Genomic DNA, 21375 nt, shown 5'->3' on the forward strand with positions numbered 1-21375 from the left:
CTGGGAGTTTCTGTCATTTTGACTAACCTGAAACAACACTGTAAATCCTGCTTTTAATCAATGGCTTCCAAAGGAACTGGTGAATATGCTAGTTTCAGTCCCAAAACCTTCTTTCAGATAAACAACTTAGAAATAAACCCCACTCTAACAATAAAAACTGAAGAATTACAATACTCTAACCAATATAATTGATGGTTAGTAACAAAAACCTTAATGTTTGTGGTGTGTTATCACAGTAGAAGATAATGTCACAATTCTGCTCTGAAGAGATCCCATAACACTTAATTTTTGTCAGCTGGCTGATAAGCCAGTGCAAGTGCACAGAGAGGCTTTTGGGTGTGAAGCAGGAGGAAAGGAAACTGAGCTGTGGTTTGTCCCCACCAAGGCTGAGTGCTCTGTTTCTTGCAGCCCTGGAGCCAAACTGAACCTTGATACCTGCATAAGCCCCAGCCAAGTGCCTATCGCTGCAAAGATCTTCAATTACATTGCACAACTGCAAACAAGACTTAACTCATGTACTAGAAACAGGAAACAACTGAATTTCGGGTGCCAGGAGTAAGAGCTGTGGGAAGGGAGCTTTTTAAGTCACTAAATCTCTCTGACGTATCAGCAAACTCATCTGTGGAGCAGCACTTTCCACGGTCATGTTTCAAAACAAAACTGCCTCGGAGGCTTTCATTTTACTACGAGCCAGTGAGTTTTGCTATTATGTGTTTCTCTGTATTTATAGCTTTCTTCTGTTGTATTATTACAAAAACACGTATGTCTCACCTCAGTAAAAATGCTGTTTTGGTGCTCTTTATTTATCAGAGAACGGAGCAGCTACGGTCGAGTCTGTAACATTATTAGGAGTCCCGTGGAACTGGGAACCAGCCCTGTTTGGAATATGATTTGGACTGGCTACTGGTGTTTGCCAGAGGCATGGTCTGCTCCGAGACAGGCAGCTTGGCAGCCGAGCACGGACAACTCCGTGGATGAGAAGCAAATTAACTGCAAGTCATGTTAAAACAATTCAGGCAGAATTCAGACAGATTGAGAGCCACCACAGAAACAAACAGCACCAGCAGTTTGCTAAAACACACAGAGCTTCAAAGGAATGAGAACATCTTCAGCTGACTTAATTCACAATCAGCAAGCGTATCTAAATCTGGTACTCAGCAAGAGCAACTGGGGGGTCTGTTTAAATAAATAGCTGGCTTCATTTTTTCTCATCACAAATTTTCCTTACCACAGTTTCCTCACAACAATGAGACAATTAACGTAACCATATACACTGTGTAAGTCCTGCTCTTTAACATGGGTCATTATCATATTTAATTTACTCAAGATTAATTTCCAACATGAAAACACCACTCAGTGAACAGCACAGGGAGCAAAACTGTGAATGTGCTTGTCCAAGGCACAAGTATTAGACAGACACCCTGCCTGGAAACAACAACGAGAGAATTCACTCCTTTTATAGCTCAACATTAAAAAGCCCCGGGTAATTCTCTTGGTAGAAAAAAAAATGGTTTTACTGGTTTCTGAAGTTCATTTCTGGTAGGAGTTCCTCCTCCTCTTTAATCTGAACCTACTCTTACTGAAGCATACACTGCCATGCGGCCATTCTGACTGAAATAAAGTTGAAAACATGCACTGTCCAAACAAATTAGGCCAATACCATTTAGAGGAAAAAACTGTTCTGCACTCATAGGCAAAAATCCAGCAGACCAGATCTAGTTTTGCACAGTTAGTGATTGTTTTGAGCCTGTTCAGGTTTTGATGCCAATCCTACTGCTGGTACCAACTTCCAGTGGGTCTTAAAAACATAGAGGTAAGGAAAACTCATCTCTGGAACTCTGTATCTAAACTCTCTGCTACCTCCCAGAATACTACACTGGAAGGTCTGCCAGCCAGATCAGCTTTTCCATCAATTTCTCCCTGCACACAGGTTCTATTTCATGCCAATATAATTATTTTCCTTCAGTTTTCAAAATAGGTAGACTGAAGTTACTCAAAATCTTCAATCTTCAAAAAGGCGTCCCAAAAAAACCTCCAAACAACCATTAACGTTGTTTGTATAAAACCTCATAACTAGGTATGAAAATAAACAACCCTTTTCTTCTTGCCTCTTTATAGATTCAGTTCTGACCAAACAATTAAATCTTGTCCTCAGGCATACAGAGTCCAGTAATATTTGATTAAATTGTGCCTGAACTTGGGGTAGGTTTAATGGTTCTATAAAGAAAAATACTTTGAAAGAAGACCCCAGGAAGCTGTATCTTCACTTCAGGTTAACAGCAATACCTTCTGCCATGAACCACTCCAGATTTTTTCCTTAATTTCTGCTGCTGGGTACCAGAATATCCTTCTTGGAGGGACAGGACTCTGAAGTTATCAAAGAAAAGGTGATTCCTTTTATAGAATTGTATGAGGAGGCATTATAGTTTGGAAACACATGGAAAAGAAAACACTTGAGTCCTCTCATCTGAATGGGACTTTACACTTCTTAACGGAAAGAGCAGAAGCACCAGGTAGGGGAATCACAGTCCAGAACTCCTAACACAGGGCAAAAAGGAAACCTGAAAACCATACAAAATAAATGGGAACTTTCCAACAAGTTTTTTTCTAACTTTCCACAGCTTTGACAGCTGTACTAGACATGGGGAATGCATCTCAGCAAGAGACTCTCTAACAACTCACTGAAAGAAACTCAACTTCCAGCCCTTGCCAGCCACAAAGAACAGGAAGGTTTCATCTCCTTCACTTGGGAAAGATGAGCTCCCACAGCAACAGGAGAGTTAGGCACGAGCATGTCTCCAATGAAGTGCTCACTCCTATGGAAGCAATGACCATCTGCTGAGCTTTGCTACTGCTTATCACATCCAACAACCAACAATCTTAAAAAAAAACACCTCCAACAAGATGTTCTAGATGGTTTGAACACACTTTCTGGACTTAATGGACTCAACAAAAAACATGGTACAATACAAAAGGGCAATTCACTACTGTTGGAAATGACTGTGACAAGATAATCTGTTCCTCTACTCCCATCAAGTAATAATTGTTCAAAGACAAATCCTTTCCTCTTTAAAGCTGATTTCCTAAGGAACTTCAACCCAGTCCAATAAAAATTCTCCTTGTAGTGTCATCCAAGAAAAAAGGGCCACAATGCCACAATTACAGGCAAAATTGTTACAGCAAAGGAGACTGCCAGTGAAGGGAGCAGAGACAGACACAGTATCATGGAAGAGATAGTTCCTCAGAGGTTTCCAGGTATCTCAGCAAGAAAAATCACTGATTTTTGGAGTACCATGTGAAATCTTTGCTCACATCACCACAGATTGAGGAAGTACTTTATTTTAATCTCTCCTTGCCAATGGAAGAATAATTGTCTTGATATCAGCACCTTGCTGCCCTCTGACACTGGGAATTAGTTATTTTCCACTCCTGTTTGAAAAGGTTAGAGGTAAGGTTTATCTCCACCTTTGGCTCATGCAAGCACTGGAACATAAACCTCAGTGACCCTATTCAGTCCTGCCTTAAAATAGCAAGTCCAGACCAAAATTAACAATCATGGCTGCTGATGATCCAGATGAAATGAATCCTTGCAGATCAGGTGAAGGGACCAGATTCTGGATATTTTTCCTTCTTTTTCTCTTAATAGAAAGAATGCTTATATAGACACACTACAACAAATAAAACCAGAAAAATGAATGGATTGATTAGTCACACACTAAAAAAGGATTAAAACCAACCACCACAGAAACAAGGTCTTGCCTAACAAAACTGGTCCCAAACCACAAAGGGTCACGAGTTCCCCACACTGCTTATAAACACACTGAATTGAGAAAAATGGGCTACTGAGCTGTACTTCAACAAGGTTAGGCAGAGATGCACATCACCTATTTTTAATGTAATTAGAAGATCTTGCTTTAGATAGTTCTTTTAGGTATTTTCTCTGCATTTGTACTTCACAGCTCTTTTTTTCCCTTAGGACATTGCTACAGTCATCACCTAGAGAATTTCCTTCCAGCCTTGATACAGATACAGCAGGATGGCAGCTACATTTTAAGCCTTTGAGTCAAGTTGGACACCTCCACTATTAGGTAGATCAGCTGCCTCACCACTTTTATTACAGCTCTTTAAATCTTTTAAGCTGTACACATTAAGTGGTAAATACCAGGGAATCAGGAGGTGAAAAAACAAACTAATCCAAATTTTCCTTCAGCAGAAATTCCAGTTTCAGAAGAACAGACAAACTCACTGAAGTGCTTCTTTGCTTTTCTTAAAAGCTTTCCTGAAGCATCAATAAAGAAAAGCTAACAGACAATCATGGCTGATAATCCTATTAGGACAATAAACTGGGGGATGGGGAGAGACTGGAAAAGGACACCAATCCTCAAATGCCAACTAAGAAAATGGCAAAAATAGAGAACACTGCTGCTTGGCATAAGAAAACTCAGGGAACAAGTATTTGTTCCAAAATGGAAACACAAGTTTTTTGTGTAAAACACTGAGCTCACCTGCTCTCTTTACTAAGAGAAAAATAAGAAGCATATAAAGTAAAACTTCGTAAAGAAACACAATGTTTTTAGGCTTCATCTTATTCAACAAGAGATGGAGCCCTGTAAAACACCAGTTCTCCTGTTTTACTCGGCCAAGCTTTTAAAATTATTTTAAGTGCACCTTCAAAGAAGCACCATCTTATCACTTATGCTCTGTCATGAAACATTCCTTTCACTATTCTTTTCCAGTGTATTACTTGCTCAAGCCAACTTTACTTTGCTTCTTGCACATGTGTAAACTGAGGCAGTCTGGGTCCCTTTCCTGAGCTGGTAAATCCATTTGCAGCTGGCAACAGGCTAAGCCTGAAGTCCTTGAAATCTGGAATTTGTCTGAGATCTGGCCTGTCCTTTACCAGAGGTGGGTTTGTTTAAAATAAATCAAGACCTCTCAGAACCTCCCCCATCAGGCTCACAGAGACTGTCAGCAAGTCCTTTGCTTTGGGGTAATTCTACTTCAGTTGGTTCACATAGAAAAATTAGTAGTTTCACGTAAAACTGACTAGTGACTAGAAAAAAATCTATTCCCAGGAACTTAGGTATCTGTAAATTCACAGAAATAAGCCAGATAAATGGAATTCCTCACTCTTCCCACAAATTTCAAAGGAAAACAAAAGAAGGATAAGCTGACTCCCTTTCAGCGCAGACCAATCAGCTTCCACACAACAAAATTAGCTGTCTCCAGCCTCCAAAACAGTTATGTCAACTTTCAGATGCTCTGACCTTCACTAGTAACACAAGTATCTCTTCCTTAAGCAGAAGCATCTCTTCGCTGCAGAGAGAATGCTTTTATGGTTTTTATTTTCAAAAAAATTTAAATTAACTATACAGTACTCCAAAGTGATGTGAGCAACTCTTCAGAGTACAGGACACACACTTTCATGTGAGACAATGCAATTTTTTCCACAATACTAACACATCAATGAATTAACATTTACATGCTAATAAACTACTGTGACAACAGCTACTGATGTATGAATACATAAAATATCAGAGATAAAAATTGACCTTTTTTCTACATAGCAGAACACGGTGGGTTTGTCATCAAAATTTCATGAAGGAAGCGTACCAAAACAACCCAGACAAGAGATAAGGCACAGGGCAGGAGGAGCAGCAGTCAAAACACTGCTCTACGCTCACACCTGGAAAACAAAGAACTAAAAAGCAGTAACTGTATCAAACAGGGAGCCAGAGCAGTGCCCCATGACAGAAGCAGGTATTTCCAGGTATACATTCCCTACCCTGATCCGCAATGGACACCAAATTAGGCCCTTGCCCTCCCCTTTCACAGTTTGCATTAGCTTGGCAATCTACATGAAATTTGATGTTTCCAGATCAGTTCCTCCATATTTAAGAAACATTCGCTGCACGGCTGCTGACAGTGGTCCTTGACAAAAGGAGCAATTGCTACACCTCTCCCTTCAATCTCCAAGTGTTCACATTGCTTTAGAAGATGGCGTTGTCTGGCAGCTAAATTGAGATCCTGCACATGAGAAATCATCTGCTTCCTTTCTGCAGGATTATGCTACTCTTTTCTAATTCACTCTGCTAAGATACTCTCCAACTTTTGGCTTCGAGGATTTCTTTTTCAACAAGTGCTTTCATTTTTGATTACACGAGAAGAACTGCTTCAATTATCTCCTTTTCACAGTATCACTGGTGACTGAAATGGGTAACTACAGACTCAAGAATGCACATCCTTTAGTTCTGTCCCAGAAAAGGATCTACTGTGTTTCCTAAACACCTGTATGGAGAAAAACAAGTACAATAAACAGAATACAGTAAATGGCAGGTACATACTTTAGTAATTGCTCCTGTCTGTGCTGTGTTCAGCCCGGTGTGCCCAGCCATCTGTGGAGATACTTGGGTTAAAGTCTCTGCCAGCACACTGCCTGCATTCCCCTGCATGGCAGGGGCAGAATATTGCATTCCTGCTCCCCTTCCTCTTCCAGCTGCCCCAAGAGATCCATTCATTACCTGCCCTTGTCCTTGCTGAGGCTGGTTCATTAAACTGTGACCAGAATTACTGTTGAGAAGGCTCTGGTGTGTCTGACTGAAATTAGTATTCATACATATCCCAGGTCCAGTCTGTGATGTTGCAGGGCTGCTCGTCACCATTCCCACTTGTTTTTGTGCTTGAGAGTTCAGAGTTTGGGATGCAGGTGTGGTAGGTCCAGAGGTGCTGGCTGCTTGCTTGGCCAGGCCCGGAGCAGAGGAGTCTCCTGGGTTCAGCGGGCTCTTACCCATGGCGCCCAGACTGCCGATGCTGGCGCTGTTCGGCTGCCCTTGCACCTGAGCACCAACTCCCTGCTGCACGGGGCTGCTCGAGTTCACATTGCCAATTCCTGGGTTCAAGGAAGAGCTGCTGCTTCCCCTCAGAAGTTCAGAAAGTTGTTTGTGTTTGGAAGCCGCATCTGGAACGAGGTTCCCACTGCTATTTAAAAGGCCCAACTCGCCATTGGGGATCAGCTCATCAGGAAGATCATTTTCCAAGTCAAACAAAGATCCGAAATCTGCAAGTTAAAACAGAAACAGGGGTGAGAAAACATGACAAACGAGTAGCTAAAATATTTATCTTCGCTACTGTGTACTAGTGTTAACAACGACAGGCATTCGGGATGTCTTTACCCAGGACTAAGAAGCGAGTGAGGGTCCCTGTGACACAAACTCCAGAGCCTTTCAGGGCACAGCCATCACACACCGTGCACACGCAACCACGCAGGGCACAGCACTGGCCAATAAACAGGTTTTCTGTCAAGAATTTTGACAAAATGAAGCTTAAGAAAACGAAGGTGGCATGAATACAATGATCTAATATAATGCTTAAATTTCCCTTGTTTTGGCTTAAAGATGAAGGCAGAAATAACAACAGATTTTTTTCCTATTGATTTATGCTCCCAAAAGAGCAATTACATCACCTTTTCCAACCTCCTCTGTAATCCCAAGCCACCGCATTTCACCCAGCAATTCTACCCTGTCATTTATGTGTGCACATGGCCAAAGAACATCTTCCAGCACTGTTCAAAACTTCACCAAAGAACAACAATGACTTCCTCAGCAGTTTGATCGGAGTCTCACATATAAAGACATTTAAGATCAGCTTCTAGTCATTGACTTGTACCATGATCTGCTACCTCAGAAGATCCCGAAAGGGACTCAGCATTTTCTCCTTGTAATGCCTCTTGAATCGAGTCACTGCTCGATTCCTGAACAGCTCAAATAATTCAAATTGCTCTGTAAGTGCCCAACCCTCATTTATCATGCCCAATATTGACAGAGGTAATCCACACACTCTCCAGATGAGCAAAATAAATCAATCAAATCTTCATTAAGCCACTTGAAGGAACAGCTCTGCCTGGCTGCAACATCCAGACTAATAAAAAAGTGGTGGGGCTTTTTTTTTTTCCTTTAAAGCACCAACTCAGTTTCACTAAAATATTTTACTGTGCATCATAAGTAGCATCTATGTAACAAGGTTATTTTCGTATGTAACTAAAAAATATAACATTACTTCACTGTATATAGGTACTTCCATGTGAAAGTAAAAGTTACATATTTGAAGACATAAGGACAGGCACATATTTATAAACATCTAAGCAGACCAGCCTCAATACACTGAAGTAGCTGTTCAAACACGCAACACATCTTGGGAGTGTTTTCCAATCCAAGGATGTGAACTAAAACAATCACTTCTCACTGTAACATAAATGTGTGAAAACATTATTTTGACCCCCAAGCCAGCCCTGACAAACCCTAGTCCTTCACACTGAGCAACAAACCACATTTTTTCCAGGTTAGAGCAAAGAGGAGTTCTTTACTTAAGAAAGACATTCCAAAGGCTTCATTGTTTTAAAGTTTAATTCACTCTTCAACCACAAAAAGTTGGAGCAAGATCCAGGCTGCAAAAATTATGTAAGATGGTACATTGAAAAGAAACAACAAACCTCAAGCAACACAAACTGTATCACAAAGCACAGTGCATCACCAAGCCATCTCAGTACACTTTAATATCATGCACATTTTATCAGCATGTGCATTTCCAATTCAACCTCACTGAAGAAAAATTAATAAAAATGGTCAGACTTGCAATGCCTAGGGAATTACACAAACAGGCACAGCAAACAGACAAAACCATTGAATTCTGGCTGTTTTGAGGTGCTCAAAGCACCACGTCCTTCAGGGGCCCATACCCTGCCATCATCACGTACTGGAGTCAATAATCCTTCCAGGATTGCGTGGTGTCAAATACACCCTGCTCAGCACAGAGACCCTGCTCCCTTCCAAGCAGGCAAGGAACAAGCTAACGTTTCATTCAGCAAGATTCATTAAAGTATTTTTAATTTCTCTTACTTTTTGCCTTTCATTTCAGGTCTTTAGTTCATCTTTTGCTTGTCTTCTAGAAAAATTCCTGGTGTACCTTTGATTCCATGATCGCTTCATCTCTCCTCCACTTTCCCACACAACATCTCGACACTGACCAGGCTGCAGTGTGCCACTTCCAATACAGTTTGCTTGTACCTTCCCTCTTCCACTCTTCCAAGATTTCCCTATTTCAGCTGGGAATGCTGGGAGGCTCTGGGAGGCTCTGGCACTGGCGGTGGCCGCAGCTGGAGCCCGAGCAAAGCCACCTGCCCGCGCATCACCAAGGCTGGCATACGGGGCTGAGGCTTCGCCTCTCTTAAACTGCTCTCACCACCCCAGCTCTCCCCAAGTTCAAGGTTTACAGTGCTTGTTCACACAACTTCTGTAAATCCCACAAAAAGGTGTTCTTCCAAGCTTCTGCACCAAAATGGTTAATATTTCATGGACAATAGATGTGTGGGTGTGGGGATAGGAGCAGAGAAGAAGAGACAAAATGTGAAGGGGGAAGATGTTGCTGTGGCTTAAGGAGTAGTTTTTTCCAGCTGTATTTCAAAATGGGATGCTGGAGTATAAATGCTCAATTTGTTTTTTTGCTTGGCTGGCTGGACTCTCTGTCTTGCCAGAGCCAAGAACTGGAAATGTTTTTGCAGTTTACAAAAAAGAGTGAAGAAAGCATTTGGGAATATTGCCACTTAAAACCTGAAATAATCTACCACTCCTAAGCTCCTGTAAGAAGGCTGTACATTAAGGTTAGACATGGAAAATGTACTGCTCTGCCAGCAGGAAAATAAAAAGCAGGTAAACAACTTAACACAATGGTCCTGTAAAAATTCACCAAGAATTCAATTGTTCATGCAATGATTAATCATCTTCTTTTATATTTCATCAGAGTCATGCACATTAAAAACAGCAACACAAGGCACATTTTACAACGGTTATAAAATACAACAGAAAACAAAAATCTACTTGAGCATGTCTGCAACAAATCCATAAAGATAAGAGATTGTCTTGGCAGTTATAAAAAGAATAAGTATATTTACACACATATAAAAATCTGCCATAATAAGAACATGGCCCATTTCTACCGACAGAGAAATGAAAAGCAACTGCAGTCCCTCCATCCTCACAAAAAGAACAGAATTGATCCCATTCTCAATGCTTCAACTGTTTCTCAAAGGCAGCTACCAGGAGGCTCAAAACCAAGGGAAACCTTTGCCTTTACATGCAGTTACCTGAAGCAATGGTCAGAGAACACCTTTGCTGAGAAGTCCCACCGAGCTTTAACCTGCTCCATCCTCGAAGCTGCCATGCACCCAGCACAATCAGAGCAGGAAAAGTGGTCTGGATTTTAAAGGAGAACAGATTCCCCAAACCCAAAAGGCACATACCTCTAACTCAGTACTCATGAAGCAGCAGAGCTGACTAAGGCTGCGGAGATTCATCTCGTCGTGTCTTGTCTCTAACACGGCACCTCTGATCCTCAACCTCATACCTTTCATTACCTCTGTCACATAAACCCAAACGTCCTCTTAACAGCAGAGCACCAAAAAACCAGAGATTACGTTTTCTGGAAGGCATGGAAAAGCACTAGGCAAGCACCACAGCCCCACTCTTTCCAAAAGGCTCCTTTTCCAATTTGAGCATTCTGCGTTCCTCAAGCAGCTATTTTCACACGTAGAAGATAACCACACTTGAGACAGTTTCTCTCCTAATTTCAGTCTTATGAGCTTAAATGTCACATTTTTCTGCCTTCCTGGACAACACTTTCAGCAACCAGAGTTAAAAAAAACCAAACATGTTCTGTTTCCTTCTAGGCCTTCTCAGAAGAAAAAGAAACCCCAAAACTCTGCTGCATCCCGAAGGCCGAACATTCTCATCTGTACAACTGCTTGTGACTGTTACTGGGAGACTTTCCTAATACACATATTCAATCAATTAACTTGATTCAATGTTACTATTTTTTCCCCTTTACCTCAGGCTGGAGAGGTGACAAACATCCTAAGGTGTTTCATTATGTGTCTTATTATCTCAAATGTATCTCACAGCAAGCAGGAGGAGAACTACCAAATTCAGTTTCATTTTTTACAGCATAATCTTTGCTTGAGACGTGACTGGGAGTTCTCCTGTCACAAACTGACTGCTTGTGGCACAGAGCAGACACTAAGTCCAGCACACAAGCAGTATTTTCACCGGGCCTTTCTTTCATGCCAACATAGCTGTTACATTTCAGTGAGCCCAATTTTGTTTTGTAAGGCTTCTTTCAATCACGCCAGACCCCAGCAGACAAAGCCTCAACAGTTCAGAGCTCCAGCCATTCCCTAAAATTCACTGTCAGGTAGCTCCCTTCAATAGCCACACTGTGTGGCACAGTCAGCAATTACCTCGTCCATTCCAACTTCCTTTCGAGCTTTGAGGATTCTGTAATTTATTGTTTCGCAAAAGACAATTATTGCAATTAATATTTTAGAACAATTAAACAACGTGTTCATGGAAAATCTAAAATTGCCAGTAAGGAAACTTCAGATTTGTGTCTTTCCCTAACAAGACATGGAAAGCTTGGGAACTGACATGCATCTGATCTTGACTTTCAGCAGAGCAGCATCACTTCTTCTGAACCCCATGTTTAACAACCAGGTTGAGAATGATGGTGATGAGGGACCTGGCTGGGTTAAGGAAACCCTGATGGCTGGGTGGAGGGTGATGAGAAGAAATAAGAGATCCAACATCGGGGATGTGGATGAGTCTCACCAATTTATGGCTTGAATAATAAGAAATTTGTATATTTAACTAAATTTCTACCTGCCTGATCATTTAAACTACTTGCACTTGGGATGAGAAAGGAATACAGCCTGGGTCGCTCATTTCTAAGTCACTGGACAGGTCAAAACTCAAATGTGTTGATATGAACATTACCTTTTGGAATCCTTGGGATTTATCTCTAGAAAACTCACAGAATCATCATCACAGCTCTCTCTTGTTGACAGGCACAAAGTCACTCAGGTTGGAAAGGACATCAGGTCTGACTGCAGCCCAGCCCTCCACCTCCTCTCAAAGGGCACATGCTCCAGCCCCCAAACTCCTGAGCAGCCCTTCACTGAACTCACTCCAGCTCCTCCATGACCTTCCCAGTGATGGATAGGAGGCTGAACAGTCTGTAGCTGACTCTATTGTCTTTTAACCCTTTTTGAAAATGGGTTTAACACTTGCCTTCGCTTGCTTTCCTGTGGCTGGGATTTTAGAGACAGCTCCTAATATCTTCCCCAGTCCATTTTGGTAAGACTTCAGTAACTAAGTAACTTTCCAAAACTGAAGCTTGTTACACAAAGCAATCATGAAACTAATGGAAGAAAATCAGTTCTCTTCTAATCTCTACTGCAGTACTACTCTATTCCCGACTCAGCTCCTGACACCAGCTCCACCAGCAGACACACGAGCCAGGATGGGGAAAATGCACTTATCCACATCCTTTGTACCACCACTAAGGTGTGATAACAACGACTACCTGATACAGGAAAAGCCACCTGCTCTGCCTCTGTCCTCCTCCTCACCTCCATGAGAAGAGACAAGTATAAACTGAGATTCTTCCCTGGTCACACCAGGTTCAGTCCACAGCCTCTCTTTCCACTTCCAAGTTTTGTATCACAATGTCATAACCTTAAGGTTCTCTCTGCTACAAGTTCTCTTGTCCAAGTTGTCTCCACCATCTCTCTTTTGCTGTGCTCATAGTGACAACACAACCTGGGTTAAAAATCTAGAAAAACCTGAGATACTGGTTTATTTCAGAAGTAACTGCTGGGTTTAGGGATTATTCTACCCTTTCATAAAAATAAATCACAGATTACTTGAATGTTTCCCTATCAATTACAAAGTAGTATATGAGAGCACATTAAATGGCCCTTGCACCTGGCACTACGGCTTATATAAAGAAGCAAGTATGAAAAATATCCAGATAAGAAGCTAGTCTCTAATCTCTTCCCAGAGGCCAGAGAGGAATAAAGCCAAGGTAACCCCAAAATGTCTGGCAGAAGCAGCCCAACAAGAGTGTTCACTCTGGTCTGCTCTTAGAAGTGTCAGATGGCAAATGATGGATTGCCTTTGCCTTCCTCTGCCCCTCTCCAAAACCACTCTTCCTCTTAATTGCTTCCCAAGGTATCTTCACTATTTTGACACAGTTGCCATGTCTGCTCTTGTGAATAAGACTAAATCCCATCCAGCAACATCCACAAGACACACATGGCTACTGTCCCAGTGCACATGGCTACCAGGCTAACCCTCTTACAGACCAGAAGGCTTCAGTAAATTTATTTACCATAAGAAGAGAAACCCAGACAGAAGGAAGAGGAGGCAATCTGCCTATGGGCTGGGAGACACCACACTGGGAACATCAGCGTCTCATTCACAAGATCATCCTGATGAAGATTAAATACTTTAAGGTTCTTGGAGCACATTAACATTAACAGAAATGAGACTGCCTTCTCATCCTATCACAAACACACATCATGCCTCTTGCCCAAATTTAACAGCTGACAGAACATTTAAGTTCTGAATGACCCTTTTAAAAGGAATCATCTGAGAGTCTGGTAATTAATAGTGGGCACTTGCTTAAGTCAGCATGACATGCACAGTCTGTACCAAGTCCGTGTCTGCTTGTGCCTGCCTTGAGTTGGCTCCCACAGCTGCCAGACCCACAGCTTCCCTTAAGGTTGTGCCACCCTCACTGGCCACCTGGAAAGGGAATTGGCATGTAATGCACAAGGACATGAATTATCTTGACAAACAAACTTTAGCCGAGACATTCCCTGGCCAGAGATTTCTCAGTGAATACACTGCCAACACAGGTGGTTCAGGTTTTGAAGTGTTCAGCTCCTCACGCTCCCCACAGTGACTGACAGTGTCAGTGGTGAGAAGTGGAGCTCAGTTCTGGCTCAGGAGTTCCCTTCAGCTACACGAGTCCTTCTATGACAATTGCCACGTTAACACAGCTTCTCCAACAGAACCATAGAACAGGCCTGTTCTGGGAAGAGTGAAACATATAAATACGTACTTGAAGTAATACTATGAAACAAGGAAAAAAAACTAAGCAACATTACTATGCAACAGGCAAGTCTGGGGTCTCCTCTGTGATGTATAGAAGCTGTAAGAAGTACAAATTCCATTCTTTTTAATGCCACTTTTTACTCCCTATTTTTGATAACAAATTTAAGGGAACTGTCTTCTGCTTGGCAACTCAAATTCAGCTATGCAAAGACATACAATCCAAAACAAACCAAAACATACATGAGGAAGCAACAGCAGACAAGCACTTAAAACTAACAATTTCTGTATATTTATGTCTAAAAAAGTTTCCAACTGTAACTGACAATACCAAAAAAACCCCAACTCACTGATGAATCTTTTACTTTAAAGCACTGATTTCAGTGGGACGAGGCTCTTTTGAACCATTCTCATTAATACTTTCCTTTAGGGAGTTTATGAACTTAGGAAAAAACTTCACAACAATTCCAAACCAGACTCATACTCAGTATTTAACCCAAGCCACTTGGTAATTTCCCCATCTCTTCTCTCCGTGAGATGATGACACTACACAAGAGATGACACAGAAGTGATGTCATCAGCAACACCCACTAACCCGGGTATGAGATACCCGTGGTGGCAAAGCTGGGCAGAGCGAGAGAGCAGCTCGTGCTCTCCTGGTGACACACACACGGACAGGGGCTGCAATCCAATGTCCCATTTTACTTCTCACTCTGCAGCAGAAGGACTCCAGCTCTGATTACTGTGTCCACCATGTCCACCTGCAGCAGGAAAATGACATGTGCCCAGGAGATTGGGGGGACCAGGCATCCAGGGAAGAGAGACTCCTTTTCCCAATGTTGTCTTCCCAAGGAAGCTTCCACAGCACTAAATGTGACCGGCAGGGAAGCTGGGGATTATTTTACAGACTTACAGATGCATAAATAAAAATATATGCACACACAAATTGCAAACCAAAGATACTGTATTTACCCAGTGTCATAAATAACATCCTTATTACTCAGCGATGGGAAATAAGAAAGCAGGAAAGGAAGAGTGTGTTAAGAGATTTACATTAAGAGTTATAATTACCACTACTAATAGAAGTTGCAGTTTTCTTTTAATTCACACTTATGATTCTGCAAAATACTTAACAGTATTTGTTGAAGCATCTTTATTAAAGAATTTTCCAAATAAACAATTTAGGTTCTCTCTGTATCTTAGACATCTGAGAAGACAGATGGAAAACATATGTTAAAAGGAAGATTTACAAAGCAAAAATTCTTGAAAGTGCAAACCAAATTAGAGTGGAAGTGTCAGATTTCTAAGTTATCCCTCAAATTTTTTCACTGTATAAGAACAAACCCCAGAATTTTTCAAATTGTGTTTTTCAACTACCCTCTCCACCCTGATTTCACATTAACCTGCAGTACACTGTTAAGAGGGTGAGGGGTTTTTTTCATGTTCTTCTCTTAGCAGATAGCAACAGTAAGTAAAATATCTAATAAACACTAAGAATATGTGGGGGGTTTTAATGTGAAGCTGAAGGTATGATAAAAAAGCACAGCATGTTGCTGTAGAAATAATTAATGGCACTGGACAATGACTCCAAGGAATGTCCAGCCAAAATAGAAAGTGAATAATCTGCAGCAGAAAACTAAGAATCATTTCACAAGCTACCAAGAGATCTCTGGAGTACGGCAAAGACACAGCCTCTATTCCTGCCTGCTGCTGGCAAGGCTTCTCCAGGAGCTCTATAGCACAGCATTTTTCTAGTTAACTGTAGGTCACTGGAGGGGGAATACGTTTGAAGTCCCCAGTATATGAGCAATTAACAAAGTATGAATTTCAAAAAATAAAGGAATGGGCAAAATAGTAGGACTGTGGACTGTCACATATGATCAGGCTAGCAGATCATCTGCTCAACTTTTCATCCCACACAGACATGAGTGTCAAACTCCTTAGAAAAACCCGTAAGAGCCCTCAAACACTGGGAGAGTACACAATCCTCTGCTATCAGCACTGCCCCAGGAACTGGTAAGAATTAGCTGTGCTAGACTCTATAAATGAGCCCACTTCTAATCTCACAAATCTCCTGTCCCAGATCACAAACATCAAGTTATGCAGATCAGTCACTTCTGCTGAAAAAACCCCAACGGTTCGTATCAAACTTCTAGCTCAAAGTAAACACCTTGCTTGGCATCATCCTCTCCCATCCACCACCCCCCATGGTTCCATGAGTCTTAAACAATATAACCATGAAGTATTCCACAAGAAACAATATAGCCATGAAATATCCCACCTCATTTTCCTATCCCAAATAGTTAGGGCACAAGTACCACAAAACAAACAAACAAACAAAAAGGACATTCCTGTGGAACAATTAAAACTAGGCACACTCCTTCACCTACAGCTTTTCAGAAAATGACTTTCTTCCCTAAATTTTCTGCCTATAAATGAGAGTGTGTTCACTTAATGAAATTATCCTTTTCCTTGTTCCAGGGAGAGAATAAGGAAGTGAGTGTGTAACTGCAATTCTTACTGCCACACACACAACACTCGAGTTTTGCAGGTATCACACAAAACAAGAGCAGACAGATTACACAGGCTTCCATGAAGCTTTTCAGCCACGCAGGAAAGAACCCTTTAAAACATCCATACTAATACTTGCACGTGCCCAAACAAAATCTGGGTTTAGATCGCTGAGACGTCACTCCATCTGCAGTCTCTGCTAAGAATGTGAACACAAGCTTAGAAAACCTTGCTGTCCTTCCTTAAGCTACTTTGCTTTTGTCCACCTCTTTTCAAACTAAAACCTAAATCCAGTGCAATACACCTATTCGGTTTTTGGCAGGAGAGCAGGATCAAATCAGGCTGCGCATCGACAGGAACTCCCTTCTGAGAAGTTCTGTGGCTGGCTGGGAGTCAGCCAGAGATCTACTTATCTCAGCACGTAGGGAGGCACGTGCAACAGGGCCAGCCTTTCCCCAGTGTAAAATCTGGGCCCTGGATGCCAACACATGGGCCAGGAAGAGAACAGGAGTTGTCGGGGAGCTTGGCCTGCAGCTTTTGCAGCAGCAGCCATGCGGCTTAATCTGTGCAGGATCAGAAGTTCCGGAGGAAAAAAGAATTAAAAATCAACAAAACCCCCTACACAAGGAAGTGTGACGTGAAAACCTAGCTCTAATGGACTTTGGAAGCTGCTCATCTCACCTTCTTCCCAACTTCACCTACTTTAGGAATTTGTTAACTCCTGATGCCATCAGGGACACCCTCTGCTCTGGCCCAGATTACACTGTGTTGTTTCTGGAACTGGCACAGCACCGCAGCAGCAGAAGCTGCAGGGAACACAATGAACGCAGACAGAAGCATGACTTTAGTCAAACTCAGACCCTCACTGAGCTACCTGCAGAAGGGACCACAGTCCAGGGGCCCCTGAACACCTCCAGCTGTGCTGCTGCTCCATTCAGGCACATTTTTCCCAACCAGTCCGAGACCAGCTCGAGAACGCCGCCAGGTCTCTGTATATTCTGCTGAGGGACCAATGCCAGCAATGTACAAAACAATCACAACGCTCAGCATGGAAATAACACACTGCCATAAGCAAAGTTACTGTAATTCTACTTTTTGTAGGAGTCCCTTGTTTATTCTGCAGTGCTGGATGAGAACATCTCACAACAGCCACAGAGGAGACAAATGTTTAGGTATGAAAACACCTGTGTATCCAATAAAGCAGTAATTAGACAAAAGCACTACTCCTACCTGGCTAGACAAGGAAAAATCTTTCCCACAGACATTTTACCACAGGAGTCAGCTCGTTCAATACAGCACAGCGATGGCAAGCGAAGTTAACAGCCAGGAGTCTTAACCTTCCTTATTGATACAAAGAGCAGCAGGGCAACTTCGAAATGAGACTATCATGAAACTTAACGATGGTCACAGCGCCCATTTCTGTTATCCTTTCATCTCTGCACCCTTCTGCAACACCAGACACTGGATTAGCTGCTTAGGTTTAACAGAAAAGGCCATATTTTCAGAAGGTAAACAGACCAATTTCAATGGCACAAACTTTGCCCCGGTAAGCTGAGGAGCTATTTTTATCAGAAAGATTAAAGGCAGCTAAAACTTACCCTGACAAAAGGAGTTGCTTAACATCACCGCATCAAAGCATCAAGAGAAATATAAACAAGGAGGAGAGCAGTTGCTTTCTGCCCAATGTTCAGGCCTGCCATCAGAGCCTCGGGTGTGAGCATTTGCAGGCTTGAGCCAAACTGTTCAGCCGGGCCCAACGCGGCAGCTGTGAAAGCACGTTCCCCTCACGGCAGCCACAGCACCCACCCGTGTGGGACTACCACCGCAATTACAGTAATTCTGCTCAACTCACTGCTCACCCAGGGCAAAAGCCTCAGACTCATCTCCCCAAGCTCTCCCGATCACAAACGCCACTTTCTAGGTTGCGACAGAACTTTTCCATTTAAGCCCCAGCACTAGGGAGCAGCCTGGTTTAGCTCCAGGAGCAGGCATTCGACAGCAATCACTACTCAAAGTATTTGTATCGCCTGCCACAATGCACGGAAACCTTCAGCGATCCTTCAACAAGCAGCATTAACTGCTGGCAACAAACCTAGAAGTGCTTTTCCTAAAAACAACCCTCTCTTTAAGTGCACAAACATTACCCACGCCCTTGGCAGAGAGGTACTTTTGCCTATGGAACACGAGGACGATGACAGAACTCCTTGGACACATACATCCAGAATACAATTTGGGGTTTGCCATCGCAGTGCCCCCAGGCCCCCTGAGCCCCGCAGAACTTTCTGCAGATGCTGGAGTTCACACATCCAGCAGCACACAGAGCTCCCCGAGACACACGAGAACTTGCTGAACAGGACGTAATTAAGACTGAAGCATTCCAGAACAGCCCAAGTGAACTTCAAAAAAGAAAGAAGAAAGAAAAAAAAAACAAACCAAGACACGGGCTACCAGGAGAGTCTAAAATGTCTCGCTGAAGAATTAAAGAACTATAAACTGTATTTGTCCTGAGTTACAAAGAGCATTTCACAGCAACTTGTGTATCAGCCTTCCATATATTCCAGCGCTTCCACACAAGGGATTAACACGGTTCAATCACAAGACCTCACCTAGACATTCCCTGACAGTTCTTATTCGATACTGTTTCTTTCTCGCTTGTTTCATTTATTTGCAGGCTGAGAAGAAAAGGTTTCCATAAAAAACCCCTAAAGGACCGAAGCATCTGTAAAGTGTTGCCAAATGCAGATTGAGCAAGACGAAAAAACCCACAGAATTTATCAGTTCAATTATAGTAATATTTTTTTTCAGTCTATGAAAACACAGCAGGCACAGCATGATTAACTTATCACTATCCCTTCCACAAGATTCATTAATCTCTGAAAGCAGAAATTCAAGTGCAACAGACTTCGTGTTCTTCTGAAACCACTCTTTCAGGGATTGAAACAGTCGGAACACCGGGAGAGGCCGGTCTAGGCACACATGCTCTTGCGCACACACGTGTGTATTTACAACGGGCACACACTGGCTGGAAACGAGACATTTTGGTGTGTTTTATTATCTACAAACCCATCACAATTGAAGAAAAAGGCAGGCCAGAGAGACTACAAGACACAGACAAGTCGCAGTGACTGCCAGGCTGCCGGGCATTTAGGCATACGAGCAACCCCGCAACTTCAATTATTACCGGCAAGTCGTTTGGGGTTTAAAGGAAAAATGCTTGAAACAGTTTAAGTCAAATACCTTAAAACCTCGGTCACAGGTTGGGATGTAAAAAAAAGCACAAAGTATTAATTGGAGGGTACAATTAGATGGTCTTCAAGATCCTTTCCAACCCAAATCATTCTATGACTAAGAAGCTATTAAGGAGTTTTTATTCCGTAATGTGTCACACACAGGGACACAGTGAAAAAGCCTGTATAGGGCTATTAGCTGTGGGTAATCTTAAGGTTTAAGGAGTAGACAGAAACCTCAACTACCCTTCCAAGAAGGCACCTTCAGCTTTAAAGTGAAGGAGGGTAGATTTAGATTCTGTATCGGGAAGAAATTCCTTCCTTTGACGATAGCGAGGCCCTCGCACAGGCTGCCGAGAGAAGCTGCGGCTGCCCCATTCCTGGAAGTGTCCAAGGCCAGGCTGGACGGAGCTTGGAGCAACCTGGGATAGTGGAAGGTATCCCTGCCCATGGCAGGAGATGGAACAAGACGGGCTTTAAGGTCCCTTCCTACCCGAACCATTCCAAGATTGTAAAATGAGCAGGACGGTCGGTGCTTCCCATACCTGGCCCTTCTCCTTCCCTACCCGCACCCCACTCACCTGTCCACCCCATCACCCAAACCGAGGCACTAAAAACGAAGATGATAGAGGAAAAGAAGGGAAACCCGACTCAAAAAACGTCTCTTTCCAACCGCTATTTATAGCCGGGACGGTACTTGGCGTACGGGTCCCGCCCGGTAACTTCGACTGCAGGAGGCCCAACCCACCCCCGCCAGGAACCGCGGCAGGGCGGGCGGTCCCCCAGGCCCCCCCTCCGGCGGGGCGGTAGGGGCGGGGGGGTGTGGGGGGGGGGAACGCCGTAGAGCCCCACCCGAGCCACCCCCGCGGCCTTACCTGTGCTATCGCTGGCGGAGAAGCCCGGCGAGTTGAGCTTGGCTCGCTTGGGGTTGGGCGGCCCGTCGAGTAAGTTCTCCGCCATGGTGGCCGGAGCGGCGGAGCCGGTGATCGTTGTCGGGGGGTGCTCGGGGGGGGCCGAGCTCGCTGTCCCCGCTCCTCCGCCGCACGGGAACCCAACAGCGCCGCTCAGTGCCCGGCCGGCCGCCCCCGCTCCCCCATGCCGGGCCGCCGCAGGCCGCAGGGAGGAGGGCTCGGGGCGGGGAGCGAAGGGCCCAGCGCCCCCTCCCTGCCGGCCGCGCTCCTCCCGGGCGCTCCCCCCGCCGCGGTGCCCGGATGGCGGCTCAGGCCGTCACTCGGGGCGCATTCCGCCCCCCCACACGCTCCCCTCGCCTCGCCCCGTCCCCTCCCCTCCGCGGCGGCGGCTTCGCCCCGGCCCCCGCCCGCCGCCCGCCCGCGGCCGAGGTAGGGGAGGGAGGAGGGGGGGGGNATCACCAAAAAGCGGAAAAACGCGCCGACCCCCCAAAAACGCCCCAAAACAATGAGCGCGGCGCGGCGGCGGCGGCGGCTCCCGGTGGCGGCGGCGGCGGTCGGTTGGCTCCGGGCGGCTGCGCCCCGCTGGCTCGAGCCCCCTGTGCGCGTCGGCGGCGCTCCCCGGCCCGCTCCGCCCGCGCCGCGCTCCGGCTCCGCGACAAGATGGCGGCTGTTGATTCCTCAATTAAAAAAAAAAGTTTTTTTTTCTCTTCTCTTTTCCAGAGCCCTCGGGGGCGGGGCGGGGGGGGGGACTGCGCGCTGCGTCACCGCGCTCGCGGCGCGGCCCCG

The 21375-nt window shown here is 44.1% G+C and overlaps 1 protein-coding gene across 5 annotated transcripts in view; it reads right to left on the bottom strand.

The window, feature by feature from the left end:
* Window positions 1–21036, bottom strand: part of LOC121350843 (CREB binding protein) — a 94995-nt gene extending 73959 nt beyond the window's left edge. For 4 of the 5 annotated variants that reach the window (XM_041462558.1, XM_041462557.1, XM_041462561.1 and 1 more), the window contains exons 1-2: window positions 20554–21036; window positions 6345–7057 (exon numbers count right to left, since the gene is read on the bottom strand). In XM_041462558.1, coding sequence (XP_041318492.1) covers window positions 6345–7057; window positions 20554–20638 — 798 coding nt within the window. In that variant the 5' untranslated portion in view covers window positions 20639–21036. The remainder of the gene's footprint in view (window positions 1–6344; window positions 7058–20553) is intronic. The other variant, XM_041462560.1, reaches the window with a different exon arrangement.
* Window positions 21037–21375: the final 339 nt, after the last annotated feature.

The sequence above is a fragment of the Pyrgilauda ruficollis genome, unplaced genomic scaffold (genome assembly GCF_017590135.1).
Source record: "Pyrgilauda ruficollis isolate IOZ18807 unplaced genomic scaffold, ASM1759013v1 scaffold16, whole genome shotgun sequence".
Classification (NCBI taxonomy): Eukaryota; Metazoa; Chordata; class Aves; order Passeriformes; family Passeridae; genus Pyrgilauda; species Pyrgilauda ruficollis.